At 37.8% G+C, this 25,316-nt stretch overlaps 1 protein-coding gene across 49 annotated transcripts in view; it reads left to right on the forward strand.

The window, feature by feature from the left end:
• Positions 1-25,316, forward strand: part of GPHN (gephyrin) — a 295,661-nt gene that overhangs the window by 115,824 nt on the left and 154,521 nt on the right. For all 49 annotated transcript variants that reach the window (XM_065064293.1, XM_065064318.1, XM_065064297.1 and 46 more), the window contains exon 3: positions 2,268-2,325. In XM_065064293.1, the coding sequence (XP_064920365.1) occupies positions 2,268-2,325 (58 nt within the window). The remainder of the gene's footprint in view (positions 1-2,267; positions 2,326-25,316) is intronic.

Below are 25,316 nucleotides of genomic sequence, written 5' to 3' on the forward strand. Positions count from 1 at the left end.
AGATGGGATGAAATCTAATCTTCTGAAATGAAGAAAGTATAGACTTCCTTAAAAATTTCATTTCACCTCTGGGGCATTTATGGAATTGGATATTTATGTGTCTCTGGTTCTCTTTCAGTTTCAAATTTGTTATTATTTATGTATGCAGTCTGGATTTTCAAGCTAAAGATGTCGGTGTAGGATTGCGAATGTATTAAGATAGATATAGTGAGCTGGAGCTGTAGGTGAGAGTTTGTTTATTTAAACAGTAATAGAACTTTTAATATCTCTTTCAAAAATGTGGAATTGTGGTAACTGATATTTTACATTAAAATATGCTACCATTTGGACTGCAGCTTGGCAGATTTGGAGTATGTTAAACTCTTGACACAAAACTTTGCAGAAGTATTTGCGGAAAATTATGCTAATTAATGGTTTGAACAAGCCAAATGAGTTTACTGAGTCAATTATTTTGGTTTTAAAAGATTTTTTTTCTGATGTATTCCAAGAGAATGCTTAATACTTGTGTGAGGTGGTAGCCAATAAAGAAAACTGCCAGGTGGAATTCCCTGCTGGGGGAGTGTTGGCAGCAGAGACTCCATCCCCTGCTTCTGCTGGAGGATAGAAAGTCAATGAGGTTATTTTTTGGGTGCTCCAGAGCATGGAGAGGAATGGATCTGAAAGAAAAAAATAACAATGTCTTCTTATGGACTGTGTTCCAGTAAAAATAGGACCAGTCATGTGCGATGATAACATGCACTGATCTGAGCCATTCCTTGTCATGGTATGATGAAGCATTCCTTCACCATGATGGTCAAAACAATTTCTTGTAGCTATCCCTGGAAACACCATTTGAACAAAGGTCAGGTATAGTGAAGAATAAAAGCTCTTGTTTATTCTTGCACAGTCAAAAAAAAAAGTTTCTGTTCTGTGCAGCTCTCGGTTCCATTGATGTTTAGCAGCAATGAAAGCTGCAGAGGAACGAGGACAGAGTGATTGCTACACTCTGATTGTTCATAATGAATTTGAATGCTGTAGTGTCTGGACTCTGTCTCTACCCCAGAAATCATAGTTGATGTTACTTGGAGCAGTAATGGATGTCAGACTTTACTTTTCCTGTGCAGAGTCCATGTTCTGTCTAAGGCCTTCAAACTGTTTCTGAGAGCGAGTGGTAGAGATATGGAAAGGCCGGACTTATGGAGAAAATCTACTTTCTGTGTTATTCTCTTCTCCCTTTTTTAGGTTAAGTAAACAGTATGTGTAATAATTTCAAGATTAAATATGAGGAAATATGTCTGTATAGAAATGCTGATAATTGGAAAAAAAAGTCAGTAATAGGGAGATAGTACAAATACATATTTTATAGCTGTCTCCTGCTTTACAATAAATAGCTTCTTACATGCTTTCCCTTTCTGAAGGACCCAGAAAATGACTAGTGTTGCTGTGCAGAGCCAGCAGGGAGGTCATCAGTGCAGTTATAGTTTTAGGTCTGAATTGTCACTATCAATGTTACTGCTTCATGAAATAGAAGAAGCCATGTCTGCATGTCTCTGGGGAAAATGTAATATTTACCACCATTTATAGTACTTGCTATTCATGCATTTTCAGTATGTGAACTATACCATAAACTTTTGCAGGATGTAGACGAGTAAGTTCAATGTGAAACAAAATCCCCTGTTTTTCTACATCAGCAACAACTATTATATTGTACATCATTCACTTTTTATTACAAGTCATGAACTCCAGAGACTTTTCAAACATGGAAGCCATGGAGTCTGTGTGGTTTGTGAGGTCTGTACATGCACAGCTAATTAAAGGATTTCAATTTCAAGAATTGCATATGGATGCATTTAAGACTGTATAGCAGGTTAGGGAAATACTGAACACAAAGCACATCAGGCTTCAAATATTTAAACTTATCCATACAACTTAGACAACAAGCAAGAAATCGTAGAATACGATGGCTGATGGCTGTTACTGTAAAGAATAACATCCTGGTGATGGTAATTCTGCTTGGTTGACCTAATTATTTTCTTTCAGGCTAGCAAAGCACACCTTGTTTCTAATGTTTGTTATTCACATGAAGATTTTTTCTTTGAATAAAGAAAGGAAGAGAGTTTTTTTGGTTTTGTTCTTGGACTTGGTGGCTTTTATCTCTGAATAGGTAGAAGGGATATTTGTGTTTTTGAACAAGTTGTGACACCATTATTATGCTATGCTTTATATCACTGCTTTTGAGAACATCTTTCTTCTGATTTCAGAGAATATTTTTCTTCTCCTCATTGCAGGTTGGGTGGGACTATATCTGCATACAAGATAGTGCCAGACGAAATAGAAGAAATCAAGGTACAGTATTACTGCCTTTCAACACTGAATTTGTTTGCTTAGAGAATTACAGAAATGTTACATTAAAAAGCCATGTTATTTCTTGCTTTGAAGTGTATCATGGGGAGGGGGAAGTCCCTAAAGTAAAATTGTTAGATGCATATTTAGGCATCTAAAATAGAATTTTTTATTATTTTTACAAGTGTGTTTTACCTTCAGCCTAAGTTGACTTCAGTAAGGTTTGCTTGATGCTAAAAACATGTGTAACTCACCGTATTTGTTTTTCTACCTGCAGACAGATGCAGGACTACTGGGAACGTTGAGTTAGATTTTTCATAACAAAAAATAAATATAAATAGAGTATCCTTTTACTTTTGAGATCAAAAGCACATCCTTTTTTTTTTTTCAATAATATCTGTCCTAAGAAAGGGATAGTATGAAGTACTCAAAATCATTAAAATCTCTTTGATTTTGGGGAGTGGCAAAATAAATACTCAAGTTTACTTCCAGGAAAATGTGCATTATAGCAAAACTCACTTTAGCAGAGTCCACTCATGGATGGTACTTCAGCAGGTTGTGTCAGTTTTGTTCTTCAGTGGAAGAAAAGATGGGTACTAGATGGGAATTTGGCCTAAAACTGGTGGCATGGTCTGTGTAGGAGTTTCTTTATTTGATTGAGAGTCAATCACTCTGACATATCGCTTGCTCGTTGTGATTACTTAACCCATTGCGGTGTTTCATATACTCGTTTTCAGTTGTGCAAAGGGAGTCAAGAGTAGTTTAAAAATCAAATAAAGGGAAGTGGTTCCATAATTGTCTGATCTAAACATGACTTTGCAGTGTGCAAAGATGTGAGGATTTATTCCTCCTCAATTAGCATCAAACCCACTATAAGCAAATGTAGTGACTGCCTGTATCTGCATTGATGTTATCATTCTGTCAGGATAAAACTTTATTTCTCTCCTCTGAGATTCAGGGACTCCTCTACCCTCAATTATCAAGAGGAGAATGATTTATTAGGATAGATGCAATGTTTAGATGTTGGTATTGGAAAGTAAGAAAGGTTTTCAAGACTTATTAGTGTTACGTAATGTTTTCATGATGCTCAGAGAACTGCACCAAAACTATAGAAACAAAAATGACAAAAATCCCTAAATCATAATCCTTCTCCTTTAATAGAAGATATCCAACCCACTGACATTTTGTTAATGTTGAAGGCAGAGAAAAGGAAGCTGATATTTCTGCTTTGTTGTGCGAACTTTCAGTGAACAAAGAAAAGCAGAATGCTGGCGAACTGAGTTCAGTGAACAAAGAAAAACAGAATGCTGGCAAAGAAGAAATACTTTTATTTTTAGAGACTTACTCTTTTAGGCAAGATCAGCAGTCACAGGAATATGTTTTTCCCGCCACCTGCTAAGGAGGCCTGTTCTGATTTGTCAGTTCTTTCTTACTCAGCTGGTGTTTAAATGCTTGAGATCCTAGGAAACAGCAAAGGATGGGTTACTCATTGCTCTTGGTCGTGCCAGCACGTAAGCGTGGGGGCAGGATTGTACTGTTCTAAGGCAGAGCTATTTAAAGCGTTTGGAAAAAATCGATTCCTTTATATGTTTCTGGTAGATGTCTTGTTTTGTTCAGGTAATGGGGCTTTTAGGTTGTGACTGAAGTCAGCCCAACTCTCACACTTCAAATGATCGAACTTCTCAAGTTGTAATACAACAGGTGTTATTCGTATGAAATAAGGTACTCTTTGAAGGTGCTGAGACACACTAGCAGTGAGTATAATGGACAAATCTGTATGAAATATGGAAAAGTATTTTTTTGTATATATGTATTTTGAATAGCAGCTGGCAAACAGCGAGACTAAGTATCCTTTCAGTAAATACAAGGGGACTCAACGTCTGAAAGGTTCTCCAAGCACATTTGAGTAAAAGGAGGAGAGAGGAGGAAGTAAAAGAGAAAGCAAATGAGATTACTGGAATCTTGCTTTTAGAGAGGACAGAATCTTCCTCCATGCACAGTAGGTCAGACTTATTAGGCTCACAGCTATCCCTTCCAATTTAAACATGGAGTATTAAGCAGTTTAATTTGATGAAATATGCAAGAACAGTAGTTCTGTTTTTTTATATATGATTTAACTTGGCAGATTGCTGTATTATCTTCACAGGAGTTGGAATATTCATGTTTTCTGATAGTCCTTACAAAGTAAACTGCTTGCTTAAATGGCAAAGGAGGGTACTTGATCAGGCAGAGAGCAATAGTTACTATGACAAATAAGAAATCTCTTTGACAGGGTTTCCATATATTCTGGAAGAGGTGGTAGATTAACCTCTTTTACAGCTCAAAATAATTTATGAGGAAAAAGGATGTATTGATTTTGTTAATTCATATAACTACATCTTAGGTAGAGCACCATTGTAAGCAGAGACTGTATCTCTGAGTTTATGGAAGAGGAAAAACTCTGTAAACCTTAATATACCTGTTGGTTAAAAAGTATCTCTAGAAGATTAATGAAATACATGTTTCTAAATCTAAAGGTAATTTAAAAAATAACCTATACAATATATATATGAGAATTTATTTATCCATATTGCAATACTCAGCAAATTTTTTCATGTGTTTATAATGTTTCAATTCAGGAGTATTTAGAATATACTTATCCTTGCATGTGAGTGTGATTTTTACAATGTGTATAGATGTACTGTGAGATCATAGATGGTTTATGTATCTAGAACATTGCCTGTACATATATGTGCCTATTTATTTAAATGGGTGTATATGGTCAGTGTTGGGTATAATCAAAGCAGTGCATCCTGCAAACCAAAATTAAGTAGCGTCTGGCATGTCCGTAGGTGTGTGGATGAGGAGTATTTATGGCAGCAGTGACAGCATGTATCCTAACTGCCCTCATGGACCTGACCAGGGTCAGGAAGAATTGTGTGGAGCCAGTCACCACTGCAGCCCCTCAACATCTCTGTCAGTCTGAAATGGAGCGTGATGTAACGTACCTTCCTCAGATTTTTGTCATAGGTGCTTCGGTTCCCAAATTGAGAGCGCTCCACAGGTAACCATATCAAGATACCATCAGTTTTTTCCCCTGAAGACTTTTCTAGAAGGTAGAAATATCTTTTATATCACGAGATCTTGAGGACCAAGATTCAATAAGAGAAGCTCACAGAAGAGGAAAACCTGCGTGAATGCTTAAATGGCCATACTGCCATCTGCACTCCTGTCATGTCTCTACACCAGTTAGAGCAATGGCACTTCACTTTTACTACCTGCTGGTTTTAAAATATGGCAGGAACTGATTGAGACAGTAAATACAGGAATTACAGTATATTTCTGAGAAAGTGTCACTCTTGTGACTTTCTCTAGACTTATGTTCTTGTCTGAATTATTCATACTGAAAGCAAGGAGCCTTTCAAACTCGCAAAACCACACTGGCCTATTTCAGCCTTGCTCCTCATCTGTTGTAGTAGTACGTTGTGCCTCAAGGAGAGACCTTCCAAGCCAAATAATTTTGTGTACATAGGGACTGGTGAGCATATTAGGCAACACTGGTTTTGAAGAACATCTTCTAGCTGGAAATCAAAGCAGTTGTATCTGAGAGGAAAAGAATAACAACAAACTTAACACTCTTTATTTCTAGTTAGTGACATACATGACAAAATACAATTTTGTTTACAATGTGGAGTTTTCCTCAAAAGTAAAGAGCTATTTGTGATTATTACCAATGCGGGAAAGTTTGTGTGATGTGCCTGTAGGTAGTTTTATATGTCAACAGTAGCATCTTATGGTTTATAATGTCATGAAAGACGCTCTTTTTGATTGCAGCATTCTGTCAGTACAAAGGAAATACGTGATGTTGGGAAGGATTGTTATTGTGGAGGAAGATTTGGTGAATGAGAACGCTACTCATCAATGGATTTCCAAATAAATACTTCGTTTGCTAGGATTTACAAGTCAACAGCAGAAGGGAAATTTTATTGTGGTTTATTTTTTCCTGTGATTTTCTTGTGTGTGTGATTTTTTTTAAGTGCTTCTCCATATGCCTCTCATGTAGGCATATGCATGCATCTCATCATCTCAAGGCCAGATATGAATTTGGCAGCAGGTGTTCAATTCATAAAAGTAATATGCACAAGAAAGACCTTGCCGTTGTGTTTCAGTCTTGTCACAATTGTGGTATGAGATGGATATTCTAATATAGAGAACAAAGTTAAATCATGACCTCCGCTGGTAGTTAATTTTAAGAAATCTTGTTAGAAAATTTTCTTAGTACTGGTTGTCAATTTGTAAATTTAGATGTAAAGCAGTTCTAGGGGAACAGGGGATTATTTATTTGTTTGTTTGTTTATTTTTCCCTTTATCCACCATTTCACACAGAGACATACTTTATGGTCTCCAAAGAACACCTGTAATTCTTCTATAGTTTCTCTTTAGATGAAAGCATATATGCGTGAAAGTATTAAAGGCTACATTTTAGACTACAGACCTTTTTCCCTGATTAATGATAGGATAGCTCTTTTTTTTTTTTTCTTTAGAAGTATGTGTTCCCTTAATAGTTTAATATATGAAAATCCTTTTCATGAATACCTGAAACACATTCCTCTCAGATCATCAGTCTGTGGGACAACAGACTCCAGCGATAAAGATCCAAGATTAGAAAATTGTAAAAAAATTTGAGAGGGAGGGAACTACCCAGAAGGGAAGTAGGGAACACAGTGTCGTCTTAGAGGTCAGTTGATGACGTAGGAATTAAGGAGATTTTCACTTTTCCACACAATCGTATTTGGGAACATCTTAACAACAAAGTAAGCTGAGCTGCATTTCAGAGCAAAGTTGGACTCTCTGCCACCAAAAATATGCATCTCTGAAATGATTACAAATAAAGTCAGTCTATTCAAAGACTTTCTCAGAGATCGCCTGGTTTGTAGACCTTGTGGTGTCATATACCTACTTAATAGTGTATGCCAGAATCTGTTCTTTGTGCTGATAGGAGTAGCTGATGAAACACATGCAACCTCTGTGTGCAGCCAGGGGACACTGACCTTCATCCTTCAAAGCATTTTCATGTTTATCAATGTGTGGAAAAAATAAGTAGCTAATTGTCAACAAGTGCCAGTTGATAGTCTTGTGTCAAAAAGCATGAATGAAAGCAAGTTAGTCATTAGTACTGTGGTGGACGGTCCATAAGAGCAGCATCGTGGTTCAAAATATTCAGACTTCACAAATATGGCTTTGTATTGCAGTAGTGGGTGATAGTTGACTCTGAAGAAGTGCCCTACATTACACGAACAAGGAAATGTGGTGTCGTCCTGGTTTTGCGTAAAAGTTTTAAGTCCTGGGTCTGTTTTATTTCAGCATTGTATTGGTGTTCATCTGCTGAGCATATCAGCATTTGCAGAGGGTCTCCACAAAAAAGTTTCCCCAAGGTTTGTGATGGGAGGTTTCATATTTTGGTGATAATGCTGAGATTATCACTCTGTGTATCTGTTTAGATCCTGCACGAACATAAAATAGATTTCTCTCCAGTGACCTTTCAGAATAAGAGTTTTTTTTGAAGAGGCTCGAGCTGTTTAAAGCATGCACTTCCTCCAGTCCCATTGCTGAGGAATGTAAGGCACTGAGAAGCTTTATTATTTACCTTGCAGGTAGGACAATTCTGGTTCTTAGTTTTTCTGCCAGTGTTTTCTTCTTCTGTCTTTTAGATTGAAATAGCTAACTCATGGAACCAGAGCTCTTACTGAGTAACATGACACAAAAGGATATTATTGATTGAATGTCTAATGAATATTAACAAGTATTATCTCTGTAGCCTCCAAAACTTATAAATTGGAAAAGATTTAAAGGCAGTGTGTGGTGGTCATGTGTTCTTTCATGATTAGATGACTAGTCCTACTGGAGTGTGTGTTGGCTAAAACTGAGGGCTTGCCTTTTGACTCTCTTAACATGCAGTCAGTGTCTGACCTTCCAGTAGGCAGCTTCATTGTGCTCCTGCAGCCAGGAAAAGAATGTTTCTAAAAGGATTTGCAAGTGCCCCAACCAGTAAGAAAAAACAGACACTGTTCTGAGATCTCGGTTTAGTGTATGAAACCCCTGATAAACTTCCAGCTTTGGATCTCCTACTTGGTTCTCGGGTTTCCATAAAAGAGACATTCTTGTGGCCATGAATCCAGCTAGGGCAATTGAGAAGTGAGATGTGTTACATTAGAACAGCTTTAAGTCACATCATATTTCCCTGTAATTAAAATATACCTGATGTACACACGGATTTCTTCCAAGTTAATTTCTAAATCCTGCATTAGCAGACTCAGTTATGGATTAGTGTTCTTTTTCAAGCTACATGTGGCTCACAAAAAATGTGAATTACATTGTTTAGATGACAGAAAGAACTCTGAGTTTTTACTTGCTGTATTAGTCCTTAAATGGTCTTACAGACTTTTAGTGTTTCCGTGCTGGAGAGAATGAAAGGTTTGTGTGTGAGGTGATGTGACAAAATCATGAAAACATTATGTGAAACATAAAATTACTTTCCTTTAATTATTTGTCCATATGTTTGCATTCATGCCGTAAGCACATATACCAGAGATTTGCACCCCTTGCAGTACTGATAATGTGCTCTTAGCTTTTTCTCTCCTCGTGCCATGCATTTGTGCTCTGTTCTTTTAGTTCTTGTCAACAGCTGATTATTTATATTATATTGTATCATATCCTATTGCTGCTAGCTGAGTGTGATTTCATTATCTACTGTGTTATGCCAGTTTTTTTTCTCATTAGTTGTTTGTTATTTTAAGTTAGTTTTGTTTCTTCTAAAACTGATTTTTCTCCCTTTTCTGGGAAGCGCAGTCTGTATTACACTCAGTTCTGACTTAGAATCTGGGTTTTTGGTGCCAAGCCTGGCTGTGCAAGCCTGAACCGCTGTCCAGGCACACTCTCACACCACCAAAATATGGGTGTTTCATAAGAACGCCTTTTCTATTGTGGGCTTTTTTTCCCACCTATGAAGCCAGTAGTTGCTGTGCATATCAGTTTTGACTCTTGGATTGTTTCTGCTCTGATAGGTTTGAGACTCTTTTTGCTTGAAGGATGTGACTGTTCTCCATGCTATAGCTATTGCTATATCAAGTTTTTTTATAGAAACTCCTTAGGGAGTGCTCACTGAAGGGGCTTTTCATCTGCTTCTCTCATCTTCTCTGGATGATGGATAGTCGCTGCAATCACAGACCGCTCAATCAAAAAAAATCTGTACAAAAAGAACGTGAAATGAGAGATGGCCAAAGTGTCTGTGTAGCTGTTGCGTGATTATTGAACAACAGGATTCATCCCTGCCCTTGTGTATGTTCCCTGGCATTTGATGGGATTTCTTTTAGGCCCAGGCAGTTGCTGCTATGACCGGTATTACAGACGCACGCCATTTTTCCTCTCTGCCTTGCTGGTTCTGTGCTGTTTTGAGAGGTATGTGTGATGTAAAGCAAGCAACTAGGGTGGAGAAATCTGAGCATCCCTTATGACTGGCACCTGGCACTGAACTGATGTGGAAGAGACACCAGCAAGTGTCTGGGAGTGGCCCGAATTTTTACATCTGTTAGTGGCCAAACTCTGATCGCTATTGGGACTGCTGCGTGCATCACCAGCGTTCCTCTGCTTTCCTGGCAAGGACATCACATGCCTAGATGCACTGGATGAAAAAGTATACTCACTAACTTTCCATGTGAAAATAGGAATTATCACTATTTGTTTTCCTGCTGTCTTCCATCTCATGTTTCATAGGCTCTGTTGCCTCGGAGACTGCGTGGCTCCAGAAATGACAGAGGAAACCACCTCACCAAGCTACCTTCCTCTTACAAGCTGTCCTGAATGTAGAAGATGCTGAAGCATTGTTATTAATTCCTGTGCTAATGTGAGACGGATTTAAACTAATGCTTTTTATATTTTATTGTGCAATTCGGTCTTATGAACATCCCAAAGAAGTTCAGCCTGTGTTTTGCAGATCATAGAATATCGCAGCATGTGAAAGGGAAGGGCAGGAAGATAGTGCATTCCTTTAAATCGAAATGCCATGGCAGTGACAAAATCATTTTAGTAACATTATTATTTACTTTTCAAAACAAAATAGTTTTGTGGTTCTCCTGCAAAGAGACAAGTATCCATAGGATGAAAAAAGAAAAATAGCTGAAAGTGAATTTACCAGACAAACCAGTATATTGTTGATCTTTTGAGCCTTTCAGGTTATCCAGCATTTAAGAATTCTCTGTTCTGTTGCCCTTAAGAGGGGAGATTAATATGTATCAGATTTTTCATTACCGCAGTCCTGTTTGTCTGTTAAATCTTTCTTCACTAAATACATTAGAAACAAACAACAGGAGATTTCAAATCTCTTGTTTTCCAGCATGAAAAATATCTCTGCTTCTCTTCTGTGGCCATAGTAACCAATTTTCTGACTTCCTCCTGGCTTTCTTTTGTTTTGCATTTTTGCCAAATAAAATTTCTGTACCAGCCATCACCTGAAACCTGGTTAGGTCTTGAGGCATCTTCTTACTTGCTCTACCACAGTTCTGGTGCTTTTCCTCTGACCAGCTATACTGGGAAATGTTTTCAATGGCTTCCAGTCTCACTGTTCTTTAACAGGATCTCAGCCTGAATAAGAGGAGGAAACATAGCTCAGCTTCATTAAGCAGCAAATTGCTTTTGGCAAGTATGTAAGTAAATCGAGTTTATATAAAAGCCCTAATCATTTTCCATGTGACCTGTTACATTAAGTTTTGTTTGGTTATGTTTAGCGTGTAAGAATGTATTCTGGTGACCCTTTTTTTGAGATCTATGAAGGAAATGTAGTGTTGTTGTATCGTTACTGATAATGTCATAATTGGTTAGGGGCTTGACTGAGTTTGAGGGAGATCTGCAGTATGATCTTTGCTTGTGGTAAATAGATTTCTGAAAGTTCTTTCTTTCTATGATTGTCAAAATGGATGCATACTGGTACTGTATATAAAGGAAAAAAGAAACCTTCAGGTTCTACAGGTGTTTACAGGTAAATTATGAGAATTATTTGTAGTGAGATGAAGTGTGACTGCAAATAAGGACACGGAAATACTGAGTGACTGAGTGTCCAACCATATGATGAAATTCAGTGGAGGTTAAGTGATGTGTATGGGAGGTGTGAAAAAATCCTAAATTTACATTTAAAATAGGGATCTCTAATTTGACTAATGCAATCTAAGAATGAGGTCTGAGAAGTGTGCTAAGGTGGGTACTATGGAATTATTAGGAAAGGAGCAAAGATCAGAATGCAAAACCTTTTCTGTAATCTATGAGCCTCTGGTGCCCCACCATATACAATGGTGTGTGAGGGCTGATGCCCTAATCACGAAAATGATGCATGAGGCCTGAAAAAGATTTAGTCAGGTTATAAAAATTATCTAATTTATAGGAGCACTTGCATATGAGGAAAAAATAGACTGAGACAGAAATGTCCATGAGTGGCACATTTGGTTGCATTTCAGCAACATTCTTCTTTATTTCTATTGCACTTTTAAAATTAACTCTCATGCTTAATTTATGCAAATTGTAAGACTGCCTGAAAGCAGGCAGCGAAGCTTGGACTGTATGTCTTCTATTAGTTGATAACCTAGTGATTATAAGGAGGAGAAAAAAAGAGTTCCTAATAACAGAAAGCTTTCACTTAGAACTGCTGAAGATGAAACCTTATCTGGTTATAACACAGCAGTCCTCTCTCCATCAGAAACTGGTTCAATAGATGGCATTTTTCTGAAAAGTATTTGTAGCTGGTAGACTGCAGATAATTCTGCTAAAATAGTGTAGTTTGTTTTGTGCTTATAGTATGTTTTCTATCTAGAGGCTTTTTATATTGTGTTTTAATGGCTTGATTGGAAAAACACAGTAGGAAGACATCAAAGACTGCACACACCTCGCTGTGATATGCAAGCTCTAAACTGTATTAATAGACTGATGCTTAGTACTTCAATGTGTGATTACACGTAATTAAACTTCTCTCTGATAATTAATTTTTTTTTTTATGGTGTTCTAATCCTGTTAGTTAACCTATCATATGCAAGGTCCACTGTTTAAAATAGAATAGGATACATGGAATGTTTTTAACAGAAAACCAGCCAAAAAACTTCCTTCAAGGAAGTATCCTAAGGTAGTGGTTAAAATAACATTAACAGACATGTTGAGCCATGTGGCTGGAGGCATTTTGTTTGCTCAAATGCTTTTTTTTATCAGATACAGGAGCTTCATCTAGATGAGATTTCATGCTGATGAGCTGTATCTGAGCACAGATGTAAAATGGAAAGTTTCAAGTGGATTCTATGTTTTATTGAGTATTTTGGGTAAGTGGCTCATCTCATCTGTGACAGTGCACAGAACTGGAATGTTGACTTATCTGATGTCCTAAAGGCTTCCACAAATGCATGTCTTTGGCCTAAACAAAACCAGAACAAAGTGCATGGCGTTAAAGCTAAAAATGCCTTTCTTAGCCCTAGCCACCGCATCCCTAGTTCCCCAGAACTCAACATTTATCTCAGGTCGTGTCTGTCTTACCAAGTCATGCAAACAAATAAGTTGCATCTGTCTACAAAGGATTTGGTGCTGGACATCCAGCATCCACATCATATGTTCTTTGATGTGTTTTATTTCAAACCTACTCCTAGTATGATGCTGTGAACTGAGCAGATTACATGTGCTGCTGAAGTTCATCTTCCTAACATGTTTTATCTGAAAGGATTCTAATTCATATGCTTAAAGACTACTTGGCAATATGAACCAAAGTCTGGTGAGCAGACATCTGTCAAAAGTACACTGCCACTTAGAACTAACAGGCCATGGTAGATGTGTCCCCAGCCTCCAGCACATATCTCTTCATACCACAATATACCAAGTTACAAAATAATGTGAAATTCATAATAAAGTACCATTATTGCCAGTGGTCTCTGAACTTGTTGATTGCACACCCCATCCATCAATAAAAAATTTTTGAGCACACATCCACCAGGATATGTATATTCTAGTATTTTTTCCCTGTTCCCCATGGATGATAGAATCGTTTAGGTTGAAAATGACCCTTAAGATCATAGAGTCCAGCCATAAACTGAACACTTCTACATTCACCACTAAGCCATGTCTTTAAACACCATATCTACACATCTTCTAAACACCTCCAGGGATGGTGACTCAACTGCTTCCCTGGGCAGCCTGTTCCAATGCCTGACAACCCTTTCCGTGAAGAACTCTTTCCTAATATCCAATCTAAACCTCCCCTGGCATAACTTGAGGCCATTTCCTCTTGTCCTGTCACTTGCTACTTGGGAGAAGAGACCAACCCCCTCCATGCTACAACCTCCTTTCAGGTAGTTGTACAGGGCAATAAGGTCTTCCCTCAGCCTCCTTTTCTCCAGGCTGAACAGCCCCAGTTCCCTCAGCTGCTCCTTCTCAGACTTGTGCTCCAGACCCCTCACCAGGTTTGTTGCCATCCTCTGAACTGTCTCCAGCACCTCAGTGTCTTTCTTACGATGAGGGGCCCAAAACTGAACACAGGATTCAAGGTGCATCCTCACCAATGCAGAGTACAGTGGCACAATCACTTCTCTAGTCCTCCTGGCCACACTATTCCTGATAAAAGCCAGAATGCTATTGGCCTTTTTGGCCACCTGGGCACACTCCTGGCTCATATTCAGGTGGCTGCCAGTCAACACCCCCAGATCTCTCTCTGCCAGGCAGCTTTCCAGCCACTCTTCCCTGAGCCTGTAGCGCTGTCTGGGGTTGTTGCGACCCAAGTGCAGGATCTGGCACTTGGCCTTGTTGAAACTCATGCAATTGGCCTCAGCCCAATGATCCAGCTGGTTCAGATCCCTCTGTATGGCCCTCCTACCCCCCAGCAGATCAACATTCCCATTCAACTTGGTGTCATCTGCAAACTTACTGAGGGTGTACTCAATCCCCTCATCCAGATCATTGATAAAGACATTAAATAGAACTGGCCCCAATACTGAGCCCTATGGAACTCCACCTGTGATGGGCCACCAACTGGATTTGGCTCCATTCACCACAACTATTCGGGCCTGTCCATCCAGCCAGTTCTTTATCCAGCAAAGCGTATATGCCCTTCCAGGCCATGAGCTACCAGCTTCTCCAGGAGGTGCTGTGGGAAACAGTATCAAAGGCTTTACTAAAGTCTAGGTATACAACATCTACAGCCTTTCCCTCATCCTCTAGCAGTCACCTTGTCTTACAAAGAGATCAGATTGCTCATCGTCCTGCATGCACCTCACTTTGGAGACTGCTGGTGTAGAATATTGAAATGATTTACTGGTTCAGGGAGCATTGCAACAGTAAATAATGAAAACCAGCCCTGGTTAGGTGGTTTCTAGATTGTTCGGTACTAATTATTGCATAGATAACAGAGTTCTTACAAGACATTTTGAATTCCCCACACTTTTGGTTTATAGAAGTTTGGGTTTGAGTCAAGTTGTTATTTAACTTCTGTGCCTGTCACAGTTTACTCAAAATCACCCAGCATTCAAAATTTCATGTTTATAAAATGGAAAAAAAAAAAAATAAATAACCCCAACGAACCAAACGCCAAAATCTTACTTGAACACATTGGTATCATGATGAAAATCCTCTCAACAATACATTGTTAAAAGGATCCAGAAAAAAAACAGAAAAAAGTCTATACCACAGTGAAAAATGCTATATAGCAACAGTTTTAAGTAAGGAGATAAAAGCCTTATTGTGCTAATTAGCATTGATAAGCACCATGTTTTATCTGGCTGTTTAGTTTGTGTCAACCATGGTTTATGGAACCATTTCCCTTCATGGATTTTATATAAGGGAGCTAAGAAGCGCTTCCGTAGGGTGAGGCGAAGACACACAGGGGCGCAGGGGGCAGGGATCCCCTGAATGAACAGGGTCCGCCTTGGGTGCAGGAATCAGATTCCTAAGGAAGTGGGATCAATATGGACGGATTATTTCAGACCACTATGGTTGTAACAGAAGCTAATTATTGGTGTATGGAGACAACACTAATTATGTATTTGATTGGTCAACAGTAGTACTATATATTTGGATGCAAGATTAAGTAGTTTGCTGAACAGAATGTCTTGATATTACAATACACATAATGTAATTTGCTGTGGTTAAAGTCACAATATTTGCTCTTCTGGAATATCTTTGAGCTCCCCATGGGAGTGTTTCTTAGCACGTACCTTTCTAGGCAAGAAAAATTATTTTTTTCAAGTTAAATACTAATATAACGTCACAGTTTAACGTTTCTCTTCTAAATATTCTCTTATAAAAAATATGTAAGGATTTCTAGGATTGTTCTGCCAGAAAGGTTTGTGTTCAGTTTCAGCTGCCTCATCATTCTGACAGGATTAGGTGGAATACTAGGACTGCAAAGGTAACATTGTATTCGCTTTCACCATGTCTGCATAGACTGGCATTTCTGTTTTCTTTTATTATTTATCATCTGCTTTGTTACTGTCGTTATGCTCTATTGAAATAGCCTTGCATTTTAAAATTACAAATATTGTAACAGTTTCACTGTGTTGCTTCAGTATTGTGATGCCATAAACCTCTCTATTAACAAATAAGTTGATCTATGGAAATTTATACTGCTCAAGCCCTTCATTTTACAGCTTTTTTTTTCTGCATTCTTTCCAGTGAAGTGGTCTTGGTAGTTGAACATAATGTAAAATAAGTGAAAATTACCCAACATTTATCATTACTGAAAATGAAGCTATGTATCTGAGGATACCTTATGAAGAAAAGAGCTTAACATCAAGATGTTTTAAGATTATTGTCCTTCTTTGATAAAACAGAAAGCAACCATTCTTTATGTATTTGGAACAAGGAATGTGTTCTGTATTTAAATAAAAATATTTAGGGAATAATACCATGTATAAAATCCAATGTGTAAAAAAATAAAGCTGAGTGTGATTTGGGACACTGAAGCGAGCACTGTAGTTTTACAGAGTACCTTGAGGCTGTAAAAGACAACAGACAATTATCCTCAGGCTGTTTTGAAGGAAAAATCGGGGAACTGTGAAGAAATTCTTCACATGCAAAATCTCCAAATGTCTCTAAGTATTGTTCAGAACTCTGAGTGCTTCTCACAGGTGAGAAAACTAAAGGGATGGTTCTGTTTCAAAAAACGAAAAAATGGGTGTTTGTGTAGCATTATGCTCTTAAGTTTAATTAAAGCTTTCACATGCACAATATTCTCACTGAGCTGACATCCGAGAGACCCAGCAAAAGAAATAAGCAATGGAAGTGCGCGGAGAAAGGGAAAGTATGATGTTTTTCTGTGATTAAGTCTTTTCTGTAGACCTAACTATGGAGAGCGTTTAGGGCAAACATTCCGACTGTTCAGCCAGTAGTGGATAAACAGGCGTGAAGCGTCAGTCATAATGGCACAGTTCTCTACGTTTTTTGTTTTGTTTTGAGTAAAACAGCTAAAGTACACCTCATGTACTTGGGTACCCAGGCACTTTTATGATATATTTTTATATTTAAATATTTTATATGAAGTAGCCTACAGATTTTAATATAATATGTGTGTGTGTGCTTTCAGAATATTTTGTATTTTAATTTTGTTTTTGCACATTTTTAGTACCTTAAACTCTTTAAAAGCAATCCTGTATTTGGACAAATAGTATTTTAGCAGAGACATAGTCTTGACAACAGCAAAACCTGAGCTAATTATGTTGCAATTCATCTAGAACCATGGCAATCTCGTAATATACAAACTGAAAAATAGAAGGGAAAAATAAGGGTTTTCATCTGTGGTGGAAAAAATAGCTGATTTCATACTAGCTTTTGTTGAAAGTATTTTTGAATTAACTCTGCTAGTTCTCTACCAAGGAAAACAACAGTGGATATGTTTGAGCACTTAAATTGCCTTCTGAGGATGGCTAAATAATAAGGAAAGAGAACCAAAATAAATATTCTTTCTAACTATCCCTATAATTATGTATTTTGAGTATGTTTGAAACATGCAATGAAAACGTGATCTGTCCTATCATCAACAGACACACCTAATTCTTCAAAATTAACAAATTTGGCACAAGTTTTTCTTTGACTGCACACTTGATCTATTTCACCTAAGTCACTTCAACTTGTAGGTTTCAAAATGAACAATAAGATGCAATGCGTTGAGCTCACTGGCAAATAGTATGCAAATAGAAATTTCATTTTATACATGTGGTGGACAACAGCTTACCAATGCCTATAAATAAATAATAATCACTAAAACCAATGTAAATTGAAATTACATTATAAACAACCTTTCTGCTGTCCCTTGTTGGAAAGGTTAGTTTAAAATGGTTCTCAAGATTGGTGCTGTTTCTCTTATACAAAACTCCACATGAAACCCCATTTACCTCTCTCCTCCATCTTAGAATATCTACATCTAAAGTACAGAGTTTGAAAAAAGTTAAACATTTTTTATCAGACCTCAGTCAGACGCTGCAATCTATCCAAAGAATAGAGATTACTGATGAAAATTTTTCTACAAGTAGGACAGTGAGAACTTTAGTTCTCCCTACAAAAAAAACCAGTCCTTATAATAAAAGGAGCCTAAAGGGGTGAATTGTTTGTTCTGTTAGCCTGCAATTATTTCCTGAGCAAAATACTGTTCTTTTGTCAGCACTGTAGATGAGGATGGCCAGATATTAACTTGCTAGTTATGACGTTCAGTTGACTATATTTAAATAAAGTAGTAGTCTGCTTTTCTGTTCCTCAGTTTTATCATTATTTTTTTTCTTAGGTTCAAAAATACTTGAAACTCAAAATTTACAAAATCCAAAGACTGGGGTAGAAAAGGAGCTGTCTGATAAAAAATGTTTTTGTCTGTACAGTTGGTTTTTCATGTAGAGATGTGTATACTGCTCATTCTAATGAAATACATTTACTGTAGCCAATTCTCTTATGATGTTTTCTTCGAGATATTTTGAAACTTGGATGATAGACAAGTGCATAGAGTTTCCTGCTAAAAATATCTCTGCTTTCGGAGTTAGGCAGAAGTGAAAGCTGAAACAGCAGCTAGAGATTTAATGGACGACTAAATGATCTGTGACATTTAGGAAGGAATACCTATAGTGGCTTGGAAATTGCCTTCATTTTTTAGAGTTGATCGGTACGGATGGTTACAGCTCCAAAGCCAGAAGTTCTAAGTGGACAAAGTGTCAAATACTGTGCTTTAGATTTGTGGGTACAACTGTAAAAGCTCTTTGAGTATTGCTGCTATAGAATGGTTGGATTCCTGGTAGACCTTAGCTTTAACCACAAATTTATAACCCTTAGCAGAAGAAAAAGAGTCTTTGATCTCTTTTTAATGTCTTCAAATATCACAGATATTACCAGACCTGGTGAGAGAACTCTTACCGGCCAGAGGAGACTTGCTTAGTAATGGCAAGAAAAAGGCAAGGGCTTCTCCTTCCGTAGAATCAGAACTCCTGAGTGTTGAAATGAGAAGGAAATTGTGGGTGTGTGTTTGTTCTGCACTGGGGCAGAGGAGTGAGGGAGAGGGACAGTGCCAGGTTCTTTCTGGATGTCAGTAAGAAAGCCTGACAACAAATGGCTTAATAAAGTATCTGCTTTAATTAGGCAGAAGAAGAAGAGGAACATAGCAAATAAATCTTACTCCCCTCAGATGCTGGGGAACCGTGTGTTCATGCGGCATTGGACGAGTCCCTGGATGGATTTCTCTACTCAGGAGGAGTTCTGGCTCTATGTTTAGATAAAGGCCACGCTGGTGGTGTAATCAGCAGTACTGCCTGGGAGCTGATCACTGGCCTCCCCGTTACCAGGAGATGGCTGAGCGGATCCTTTGGCCAGAGGGCTTGGGCACCGTGACACAGGCCTGAAGGCCACGCTGAGTGTGGGGCACAGCCCAGCCCACTGTGGGAGCTCCAGGAAAACTGCTACGTGGAATGCGAACGCCTTGATGCACAATGGTCTCCCGCTCAGGATCACTACAATATGAGACACATTACAAATAGAACATTTTGTGGTCCTTAATTTCCAGAGGGTGTTGCCTAGCTCTTGCTCACAGGTAGAATTTATTGTGTACTCTCCTTCATCCACTAATTCCACACGCTCTTTCTTACTGAACATACTGAATGACTCTGCTGCCTGTGCAGGCTCTTCAGCCCTCTCTAGCATTGGAGTGGCAATCGTCTCTCTGAGGCAAAGCACTAGTCCAGAGATAACGTATACTCCATGCATCATAATCCTCAAACTCGAGTGTGTGGGAAATGACTCTTCAAAAGGGGCAATATGGTATTTTTAATTATTGAGATGATGCTTTTATTCTAGCCTGCATTGAGCAGATGACTGTTAATGTGATTTTAACGTGTCCAGAAAGGTAAATTTTGCAATTAAAAAAGCAAAAATTACTTACATAAACAGTTTCACGTAACAGACCATATGTTAGAATGATAGTATATAAAGCAGGTGATGCACCGTCAAAAAGACTCATTATTTCTTATGCAACTTTTTCTGAAGGATATAAATAACTCAGGATTCTCGTAAAGGTTACCCAGTGTGTCTTCTTGCATCTTTTAAATAATGAACAAGTACTTCCTAGTCCAGAGGGTTTTCTGTGGTTTCACAACTCCAGAAATGACTCATGCTTTAGCAAGGAGGGTTCTGTTCCTGTGAAGCAGCAACCATTTCATATGCGTAACCTCCACTATCTGTCTGATTTGAGCACATTGGTAACAATGGGAATGCGTTCTTTTTTTCACTAGAACCTGCTGTACCTACAACTGCACTCTTTAAACATTTCTATAATTACCAAGTCTCCCTGTTTATCCTTTTGGAAGACTACTCAAAAAAGTGTGTACATATCCTGTACTATTTTCAAGGCAAACAGGAGGAGAGAGGCATACAATACACATTTAGGAAATTGTAATGAATAATTGCAGTATCTGTATGTTAATTGTAACATTTAAAATAATGTCATATTCTAGATAGTTATGAAGGTTTAATATAAACTTCAGATAAATTAAGTGAAAGCAATTTCAAAATAAATTTGAAAAATGCTTTCTGAAATACTTCTCTCAAGAGGATTACTTATGGTGAGAAATGTCTGCTAAGATTAGCACAGCAGAAATCATTTGAGGTTTAGAACTTATATTGTGAGAAAACCTTTTAGTAAAAAGGACACTAAGATTTTATTTGTCTGGTGTCTAAGTAGTTAGAGTTTATAAATCATTAATTCCTCTTGAAGCAGAAACTGTAAGGGCTTTACATCAATGACTGTTCCTCAGTGCTGCAGCTTTTGGTTCTGGCACAGTTCTTGATTTTTTCAACTGAAACATATGGCACAAATATATGAACTGCCAGAACACTTAGTTCATTAAGCCATCATTCATTCAACATCAAGTGTTAAGAGTACCTATATAGTTGACATGCTTAGTGCAAGTGTTTCCTACTCTGGAATTAGTAGTGTTTGTTTGAAAATTCCATCACAGATCTAATAGCTGTGAAAAGAACCAGCCAGCGTGTTGACAATTCTGGGACTGGAAAGCATTTCTGAATATACCAAGACTTTCTCTGCAGCAGTCAAGAGACTCTGTATGATCGCTAAAGAGATTTGTAAGGATTGCTCTTCTTTTCCCAGCAAACATTCTATACTTCTCTCATTCTGATAGCGCTGATTAGTATTTCTAATTTTAGCAAGTGAAGTTTGGCATACATCTTTACAAAAACAAGAGATGATGAGTGATTCTGCTTAGAATTGTCCTTTCCAGCTCTTTTCATATATTGCTTTGGACTTTATTCATGTCCTAGTTAGCCTCTACAGCTTTGTTAACATTTTGAAACTAGATTGAGCTACATTACTTCTATGAAGCAGTTGCTGTATTAAGCTTCTGTTGGCTCCATTTGCAGTGACAACTTTGTAAGAAGTCTGGCTAATTCGATAAAGTTGCTGAAAATAAATTTTTCATATGTAGAATCGTTGTCATATAATGAAGTGTTAGCATATCTTTCTGTATAGCACAAAATAATTTGCAAGAATGTAGGACCTTATGAACAATGGCAATTACAATACAAAGAATTCTGTAAAAATGCTGCAGGTTGTTTGTTATTCTGCATATTATTTTGCCTGAGAGATTTCCAATATCCATAAAGGCATGTTTGAACAGTCTTAGTATCCTGGCAGATTTTAGCTTCATTTATACCAGCTGCAGAAACAGTTGGAAGGTGATTTTGCATGGTTTTACCACCTGACTCCAAGTAACTTTGTTGTTAGTATGTACCAAGGAAAAAAATGGATATCTTTTAAAGACATTCCAAAAGAAAAAATGGTCAGAAAGTTTCAGCCGAGGGAAAGAAGTTGAGTTGTTCTGCACCCCTTTTCTCTCCATTATAATAATCAGTTGAAATCTGTGATTGCAGTAGGATCAGCTACTGCTAAGACATCTCTGCAAGCTGCAATGAAAGCAGAGGATAGCTCATCAAATTCTGTGATAACAACTTTCACCCAGTATTGTGTAATAGCTATAATTCTTTGGGCCTATAGAGAGATTCTGCATACACTGAATCCCAAAGAGGTCTTCCTTTTGAAGAGAATGGCCTTTTTAGTTCAGTAGTGGATTGTCTTATAAGTGCCAAAAGGTTCTTTCATTACATTTTAGTCTTTGCACGCTTATATTCCAGAGTTCAGGAATAAACAATAACCTGATCAGGCAGCCTATTACTTGTTCATTCTATTATTCTTCTATTGTGCTCTGTCTCTGTAAGAAAAGAGCAAGGCCTCCTACAGAAAAAGACCTTTTACTGTAACAATCAGTTATTTATTTTTCATTGCCTTCAACAGCTGTCAAAGTGTTGTTTGCATTATGAACCGTCAATGAATCTCAGTTGATTTTTATCCTTTCCTTATCCTTTTAAAGAATCATTTGCAAGATCTCCAAGATTACTTCTACTCAACAGATAATGGAGAAGTGCAGACAGTCTAATCAGTTCCAGAATACTCTAGTCTTCTTTCCTTTCTTGTGTATACCTTTCTCCTCGTTGTTTGTATATCCCTGTCACAGGAATGTATCGGAGCAGGATGTCCATACCTTCTTCATATTTGGCAAAATAAAGGACATTGCTTAGTTTGGGATGAAAGGGATTTCTTCCTGATGCCTTATTATCTTCTGGAAGCTAAATCTGGCATTGATTATTAGACCTGGAAGGTCATTTACCATCTAAAAATGGTACTCTGTGGGGTGTTTGGGGGGGGGGGGTGTGTTTGGTTTTTTGTTTGGTTGGTTGGTTGGTTTGGGTTTTTTGGGGGTTTTTTGTTTGTGTGTTTGGGAGTTTTTTGTTTGTTTTGTGGGGTTTGGGTTTTTTGTTGTTTGTTTGTTTGCTTGTTTTTGTTGGGGTTTTTGTTTTTGTTTGTGTTTGGTTTTGTTTTGGGTTTTTTTTGTTTTTTCTCTGGGAAAAAATAAAACTCTTTGCATATTCCCTTGTAAGGACCTGGTTTGTACAAGAACCATTTCTCCACCAACTCACACATACCATTCAGGTTTCTCTATAAATACTTTTTTATTTTACACTGTAGTAGAAGGATGAACACAGATAATTCCCATCTCATTTATATTCAGGAAAGAGATTTTATTGTTGGTTTTGTCAGCTTCACCGGGGCAAAAGAATGCTTCTCTGAAACAATCTGAACAGTGCCAGGGCGATCACAGATCACAAAAAGATTGTGCCTTTAGTTGTTGGGTCACTTGGCCTGTGCATACACTGGTTGGCTGGAAACATCTTACATTTAACATGTGCATTATAATTAGGTATTAGAGAATGAATACTGCTGATAGATAGCAATCTTAAAATCTCTCAGGTGTTAGGGGCATCCACTACAAAAATGTAGAGATGTCAGTTAGGATTGGTTCTGCATTGCAAAAAAGGGTCATCTTCTAGTAAATGTTGCTAGGCAAAAATAGAGTGCTGTTGTGTATCCATACGCCAGTCATTGGAACAACAATTTTTGGGTGAATAGCACCATCATAGTGCACTGCATGAACAAGCAGGGAGATGCAAGATCCATCTATGACTCCATTTATGGAATCGTTGCATGTGCCATGAAATAATTGTTACAATCTTCAAAATATGCTGTCATACCTTCTTAATAGACTTCTCTGAATACCGAAATATGCAATTTTATTGACAGTGTTGTTTACCAAAGATGATTTGTAGCTCCTAACATCAAGAAATGTGAAGAATTCTTCTCTAGAGGGGAAGAGCATCTGAGTTGGTAGGGAGGTGTCTTTTTAATTCCATGCATTCCAGATCTGTGCTTATCTACCAACACCCTTGTTCTGTTGCGGTTAAGAAAAAGCAGCATCTGAGTCACCACAGTCACTCCATTCTGGCTTGAACAGTCTCAGCTACCTGGAAATCAGGAGCTTGCAAGTGTCTATTTTAGTAATTCTGCCTTTTTTCCCCACATTGAGCATTCTGACCAATAGACACATGCATCATTCAGGCCTCAGTTTTCGTACAGTGAATTGGAATAACATGTTTGACTATTTAAATATACAGAAACTTTTGGTTCAGGGTAGGAAATGGTCCTTAACCTTTCCATGTGCTACAAAATGGAAATGGTTTTGCTTCAGGAGGAATAATCCATCTTCTGTGAGGGCTTTGTTTCTCAGTACTCTAGAGTATTAGAGTTCCTGGAAACTCGTGAGCCCAGTATACATACAGCAGCTATTTCAGCACTTTATCCACCAGTTTGGTAGAATGTAAATTCCCTTCAGCCTACAGTGCTTATCAGTCTTATGCTTAAAATAGAGGAGTTAACTGAAATTTGGAATATTAATGTGATTCTTCACAGACTTTCTTGTTTGACGTAAGAACATTCTTTGTTACATACAGAAGATGGTGAGCCCCGATTTAAGTGGCTTTGACCCTATTTACAGTCCTTTGTAAAACAGAAATGATACTTTAGACCAAATCTCTCAATTTCTTCCAAAAATTTAGATTTTCATTTAAATCAGTTTATTCACCTGCTCTTCCAATGGTCATTTGTCCGGAAGTAAAACGTTTACCAGCCTTTAAGAGTATGTTGTGTAGACAGATGTCTTTCAGGAATGACAAAATAATACTGAACAGAGAGAGAATAACTGAGATTCCGCCCAGGCTCATTTTAGTATATTCTTTAGAATTTCATGAGCTAGACTTACCCAAGGAGATTTCTGTGAGGATACAAGTGGCTTTTGCTGTTTCTTTTATGAGTATTCTTTAGAGGACCTAAGTAAGTCTGTTCTTCGCAATACTGCATGTGCTTTTGCTAAAATATGCTTGTCATTCTGGCATGTCATTCAGCTGCCTGGCTTAACAAAGCAATACAACAATTTTGTTTGGATTAAGCTTGCAAAATGTTGCTTCTCTTTTTATGGTGCGTTGATTTTAATTTACCAGAATTGGCACACACATAGAAAAATACTCAGTAATGACAAACTTGTTATTTTGGGGGGTAATTCCACCTTTTTCTGACAGCGGGTACATTCGTATGCTGCTATGTGAGATTTCTTTTGCAATATCCATAGACATTGTATTTTAACTCTTCCCAGGCTGCTCTTCAGTCTGTGGCAATCTCAGGACCCTCTGTGTCAAAATGTGGATCAGTCCCTAGGTTTGTCAGATCTTGCTGCTCTCCAGGGTAATGATAGCCAGTAATGTGAAAGTATCATCTAGACATGCATATTTTATGAGAAAACAGTATCTTCTGTACGATGTGTTTGTTGCTGCTTTGATCTCAGTTCTTGCAGGGTATTTGTTATGTGCAGTTCCTTTGATGCCTTTCTGTACTTGGAGGGTACCAGGTTGCTCTCTCTGATTGAGTACGCTCATGTTCTCATACCTCACAACTTGCAGCTTCCTGACAGAGCTGAGCAGGGTGCATTGAGTTGTTTGTGATGGAATAGTCTTGGAAAACTGCTGTTTTGTAGTGGTTCCTTCTCCCATTTGGAGCTCTTAGATTCTTACTC

Source organism: Columba livia, chromosome 5 (genome assembly GCF_036013475.1).
Source record: "Columba livia isolate bColLiv1 breed racing homer chromosome 5, bColLiv1.pat.W.v2, whole genome shotgun sequence".
In the NCBI taxonomy this organism is placed as follows: domain Eukaryota; kingdom Metazoa; phylum Chordata; class Aves; order Columbiformes; family Columbidae; genus Columba; species Columba livia.